Below are 5,788 nucleotides of genomic sequence, written 5' to 3'. Positions count from 1 at the left end.
TTTAGGCTGAATTGTATAAAAACTTTGAGCATTAAACACTTTGATTCCTGCACCAGTTTATGGTGAAACTGTTTTTATTTATGGAAAGAGAAACACAAAATTCAGGTGAGGATTCAAACTCTAAAACCGAACTGCAGCAGAATCTGGTTCTCCTGCAGATCAGCTCCTGGGTCCTGGTTCAGTCTTCCCTCCTCTGTCTCTGTTTGGGGAAGTGACCTCTTTAAATGCGACTGTGGCTCCTTTTCACCTCAACGAGAAATGATTTAACTTTAACTCAGTCGGAAACTCCTGGACTTTAACAGCTCCTGGGTTTCAGCGGCTTTTCTGCTCAGGTTCAGAATCTCTCCCACAGACCTGGGTTCTCTGCCAGGTCCAGAGAAAAGAAGAACATTAAGAGACTAAAGTCTGCCTGCTCTTCACTCTGCTGTGCGTTACGTTCCTGATCCGCTGTAGTAACGTTGCTGCGTGGCGTCAGCTGGGCGGAGTGGATTCGCTCTGTCAAACATTTGTATTTCACTGCGTGAGAACATTAACGTAGAAATCTCGTCACACCCTTAGTGCTTTCACACAACACGTCAGCTGCCTTTACAGACATTTTACTTACTCTGTTTTCCTGAGATAACGGGATCATTTTCTCAAGATGTCGAGATAACCAATGTTGTTTTCCCCGCCCATCATTAATTAGAAACCTTAGTCTAGCACAGGGGTCGGCATCAGGGCCAACCTTCTTAGGATCTTGTAAGACTAGCTGTCGGTCTGAGGGTTGTGTTCGATCCCCACATTCGGTAAATATCTTTCTGTTTCACATGCTCCTGTGACATTATTACTTTCCCCAGGAAGGGCCAGTGTCCGGGATTACCGTGGCCATAATGTATAATGTAAAAAGCAGGAGGCAGAGCGTCATTATTGTCAGTCTCAGGCCCCGTCCACAGTTTCTTTTTTTAAACGAATCCGCTCTCCGTCCACAGCAGCGTTTCAGAGCTGATCTCCATCTGTATTAAAACGCACATCTAGTGGCCGTTCAGGTACGCTGGGCACGAAGCAGATGGTGAAAGAATAAAGAAATGCATCCGACCGGATTTTATTTTGCGTGGACCAATAACTGTTACTGACCCCTTAACGGAGATTGTCGCAAATTTGCATCACCGCTCTTCCTTTCAGCCCGCGGCCGAGAAAGCGTTTGCATATTCAAAAGGTACCTGGGAACCTTTTGCAAGCGCTGGTTACTCGATTATGCCTGTTGTTGCTAATTTGCATCATACCTGAGTTTATTCTATGTTCTATAAAAAAATCAACAATTTCCACTTAACTGAACATCAACCTGAAAGCAAATGAAAACAGAAATCTTTTATTTTATTTTATTGTAAATAAATTCAGGCATCAAGGGGTTAAAAGCGGCGGCAGAAAACAGACCGGGAGTCGTGGCAAAGTAAACGTAAAGTAAAATACTAATAAAAACACCAAGACAGCGCCACCCATCAGAGAGCAGCACGTGGGCGTCGGCCTCATCCTTTCTAAAGTCCTCCGTTTTTGAAATGGGCGTTTCCAAACTTTTAGTCTGGAGGGGAGGAGCAAACCGCAGCAGAGTGGGCGGGGCATCAGGTGCAAAGAACATTGTCGTCCGTTGTAAAGTTTGTGCGAGCAGGAAAAAGTTTTCAGCCACCAACAGTACATCTGATTTACTGAAGCACGTGAAGCAGCGAGGCGAAACTTGGAAAGAAACTCCGGCAGAGTAGAGCATGCGCTGCAGCGTTGCGTCCACACCCATCAGCCAATCATCACCTGCTTTCATTCCCCCCGCGTCCACAGGAGATTCCTGCTCTTCTCATTCAGGAGAATCTGACGGCTGTTTCAGAGGCGTGTTAACAAGCTCTCGACCTCAAACAGCCGTCAGGAAAAGTGAGCGGAGCACGGACCAATCACAGGGACGCATGCGTTAACGATTAGCTGGTCGAAGAGGAGTCCTGTAATCGACCAGCCGACACCAGCCGCAGATCATCCTACAACCCCTTAATTATCTTCAGATAACGACTTAACTGACCTGGAGATCTCAGGAAAACAAATTAAATGACTCAAAACTCAAACTGCTTTCAGTAAACGCTGCCAAACATTTCATGTGTGTAGACGATGAAATATTAATTATTAATCAATCAAAAAGTAACAAATGCTTCAATAACAGCTGCAATTAAAACGTGAATTAATAAATGTTCAACTGAAATAAATAAATGTCGAATTGATTTCTACATTTATGTCTGTTCAAAAAAACATCTACTGATTTATTATTGATTAATCTCCTTCACATTCTGCATCTAATTGTTGATCTTTGTAATAATTTCAGTATTTGTTTATCCAGCTTTCTGGTTTCAGAGGTGTAAGTTTTCACCTTCTCCTTTGTTTCAAAGTTGGAGAAATAAAAATGTTCTCAGATGATTCTGGATGTTTCTCATGAATCAGTTTGATATCTGAATCTTCAGCATTTGTTTTCATCTCCAATAAAACTTGTCTGTTGTTCTGACCCACATTAAAGTCCAGCTGCTGGAGCAAATCCTCACTACAGCACCACATCTTTGCTGTAGCTTTGTCAGACAAACAGGGCGAGCAGCTGTCTCAGATAATCACTGAGCACAATGTGGGAAATATTTTTTTCTTTTCTGTAACATGAACAAGAATTTTCACCAGATGGCTTCATTTCCTGTTTGTAAAGAATCAAGCATCCTAGAATTATCGGGGCGATTTTGAAGGTAAATGCAGAGAAACTAAAAATAAGCTGAAATATAGTTATAATATTAGTTTTAATGCAGAAAACAAGAAGATCTCTCTCCCCTGAACTAAAACATGGGCACTCTGATGCTAGCCCGCTGTGGGTCGCAGGTCTGGTTAGCTTCAGAGGTCACGTGGTGTGTGCGTGTCGGGTTAGTAAGCAGAAGGAGGAGACAAAGGCACAGAGCAAAGCTATATACATACAATATACCACAAACTATCCTACAGCCGCCAGCAGTGAACGTTCATTCAGCAGCGGTTGCTGCTTTGGATTAGACAGAATGTGCAGTCGTATCTGAAGAAAACAGAGTTGCTCGTCTGACGAGTGAAGTCAGGAACAAAGAAAGTTCAGCGCTGAAATACCTCCTGTGCTGCTGGTGCAGTTGCAGGAAGAGTCTGTTTACCTCCTAACAGTCCGCTGAGGAACTGGGAACAGCGACGAGGGTTCGGAGGTGTTCGGTTTTATACCTCCGTTGACAAAATGGCTGTACTTCCTGGGATAACTCCGCCCCCTGAAAGCTTCAGCCAATACAAACCTTTGGTTTGGTTTTAAAAGTAAAGAGTTCACAGGTAGGCGTGAATTAACTGACAGGCCATCTGGGCTTTCTCTGACCCCCTTTGTGTAGTCAGGCCACATGGCAGGCTTTGGGGAATCCAGCAGACCGGGGTCTGGCTTGTAGGATATCAGAAGGCCAGTCTTTGTTCTACCAGACTGTGAGGCCCAACATCCCATGAGAAACTGTTAAAGCTACTGTATGTGGCACAAGAACAGCCGGATTATAAAGTACAGTTTTCTCCTCCGACATTTCCGCTTTTTCGTGCGAAATGCATTCTGGGATACCAGGCTCTCGGGTCCACACAAGTCACCACTGATGCAGGCTGGGTAAAACGGGCGGAGCCAGAACACATCTGAGTATCTGACCGACCTTTGAACTGGGACAGTACTCAGGCTGCTGAAGATGGTCCGGTGGTGAACGACGCCGACCAGGAGCCGTGGGTTCGAGTCCTGGCACCCGGGTGTGGGGGTGTGTGAACCTCCCGTTAGCCCGAGAAAACAGGGTGAAAAAACATCGATGGCCGCTTCGGGCTTCCGTAGTTTATTTATTAGTTTATTTAAAAAACATAAAAAAGGCGTAAACGTACGATTGGTCACATATGGACGCTTTTTAACCCCCTGGGTGCCGTTGGTGTCGTTTTTTGACGTGGAGGTCAAACTAGCAAGAATAAATGTGCAACATCGAGTTAGATTTTCAAAATAAAAGCAGTGGTTAATGTTGCTCCCTTGAGGGACGGGTTAAATGCAGAGAATGAATTTTGCAACGACAAAGTATCTGTTGCATTTGGTCGGGTTTAGGGAAAAATCACAGTTTCTGTTGGCTTAAAATAACAACGCTCCTCTCGGCGCCTGAGTTACAGACCGTTGCTCGAGTACCTTAAATAAAAACATCCAATGTGGACTTTTTGTTTCAGCGGGAAACGAACACCGGCCGGACACCCCAGCCGTCCCACACCTTCCTCACTCACTCCTCATCGACCTCCTCCCCTGTGTGCGGGGCTGCAGACGACGCTACAGGGTTTCCCACAGCGTGACTAGGATCCAAAGGGGCTCCCCGGTGCGTTTCAGGCCGACACCAAGGAGTCGTGAGCTCACGTCTGAAGGGTCGACTTGGGAGGATGGACGGGTCGGATCGCTGGAAGGAATAGTCTGAGGTAATAACGTAAAAGAAGTCTACAGAAAGCTCCAAACCCTCAGGAAGCAGGTGAAACCGGCGTCAGGTAATCACAGGGAGGAAACACAGCAGGGCACCAGAGACAGACGATTTCAAAATAAAACAGGAAGCAAACAGACCCTCAAGCCCTCAGTCTGTACTGTTTAAAACGGATCTTTAAGAGTAACACAAAGAAGCTAAAAGAGAACGAGACACAGTAGAATAAAAAGTAGAGTTCAGTGGAAGACGTGAATACATCTGATGTCAGCTGACCCGGGTCCACCCCGGGTCTAACGGTCAGATCCTGATCCTGAGTGTTGAGCTGTCAGGTTTCTGAACGCAGCCTGGTGAGACGCTTTACAGAAGAAAAAACTGCTTCATAAAAAACATAATTTATTTGACATTTCAACAGAGAACATTTCAGTTTGTTTTTGTGTTTAAAGGTCAAAATGTCAGTGACAGTTCAGACGTCGTCTCTTAAACGCTGTTTCAGAAGAGATTCTAACCTCCGAGGGTTTCGGCCCGCTGAACGTGTCCTCTAACAACAGACTGTAAAACCAGGTCACAATGAACTGAAGTCTGGCTGAGAGGAGGACCGGCTCAGGCTGGTCCAGGATCAGGAGTCCCTGGTTCTACTTCTGGTTGAGCCAACTGAAGGAGAAGACGTGTTTGGGTCCGTCTTTGTCCTCCGACTCGTTCTGCTGATCAGACTGAACCTGCAGGAGGAGCAGGAGGAGGAGGAGGAGGAGGAGGAGGAGGAGAGGGAGGAGGAGGAGGAAGAAGAAGAGGAGGAGGAGGAGGAGGAGGAGGAGGAGGAGGAGGAGGAAGAAGAAGAGGAGGAGGAAGAAGAAGAAGAGGAGGAGGAAGAAGAAGAGGAGGAGGAGGAGGAAGAGGAGGAGGAGGAGGAAGAGGAGGAGGAAGAAGAGGAGGAGGAGGAAGAAGAAGAGGAGGAGGAGGAGGAAGAGGAGGAGGAGGAAGAAGAGGAGGAAGAAGAGGAGGAAGAAGAGGAGGAGGAGGAAGTGGAGGAGGAGGAGAGGGAGGAGGAGGAGAGGGAGGAGGAGAAGGAAGAAGAGGAGGAGGAAGAAGAAGAGGAGGAGGAAGAAGAGGAGGAGGAGGAGGAGGAAGAGGAGGAGGAGGAAGAAGAGGAGGAAGAAGAGGAGGAAGAGGAGGAGGAGGAAGAAGAGGAGGAAGAAGAGGAGGAGGAGGAGGAAGAAGAGGAGGAGGAGGAAGTGGAGGAGGAGGAGGAAGAAGAGGAGGAGGAAGAAGAAGAAGAGGAGGAGGAAGAAGAAGAGGAGGAGGAGGAGGAAGAGGAGGAGGAG

The 5,788-nt window shown here is 46.6% G+C and overlaps 1 protein-coding gene across 1 annotated transcript in view; it reads right to left on the bottom strand.

The window, feature by feature from the left end:
- Positions 1-4,791: 4,791 nt before the first annotated feature.
- The window catches only part of trim55a (tripartite motif containing 55a), a 17,667-nt gene continuing 16,670 nt past the window's right edge, over positions 4,792-5,788 (bottom strand). The window contains exon 9 of the mRNA XM_046051257.1: positions 4,792-5,185. Coding sequence (XP_045907213.1) covers positions 5,102-5,185 — 84 coding nt within the window. The 3' untranslated portion in view covers positions 4,792-5,101. The remainder of the gene's footprint in view (positions 5,186-5,788) is intronic.

Source organism: Micropterus dolomieu, linkage group LG06 (genome assembly GCF_021292245.1).
Source record: "Micropterus dolomieu isolate WLL.071019.BEF.003 ecotype Adirondacks linkage group LG06, ASM2129224v1, whole genome shotgun sequence".
NCBI classification, from domain to species: domain Eukaryota; kingdom Metazoa; phylum Chordata; class Actinopteri; order Centrarchiformes; family Centrarchidae; genus Micropterus; species Micropterus dolomieu.
The sequence above is the reverse complement of the archived record's forward strand: the minus strand, read 5'-3'. Positions and strand labels throughout refer to the sequence as shown.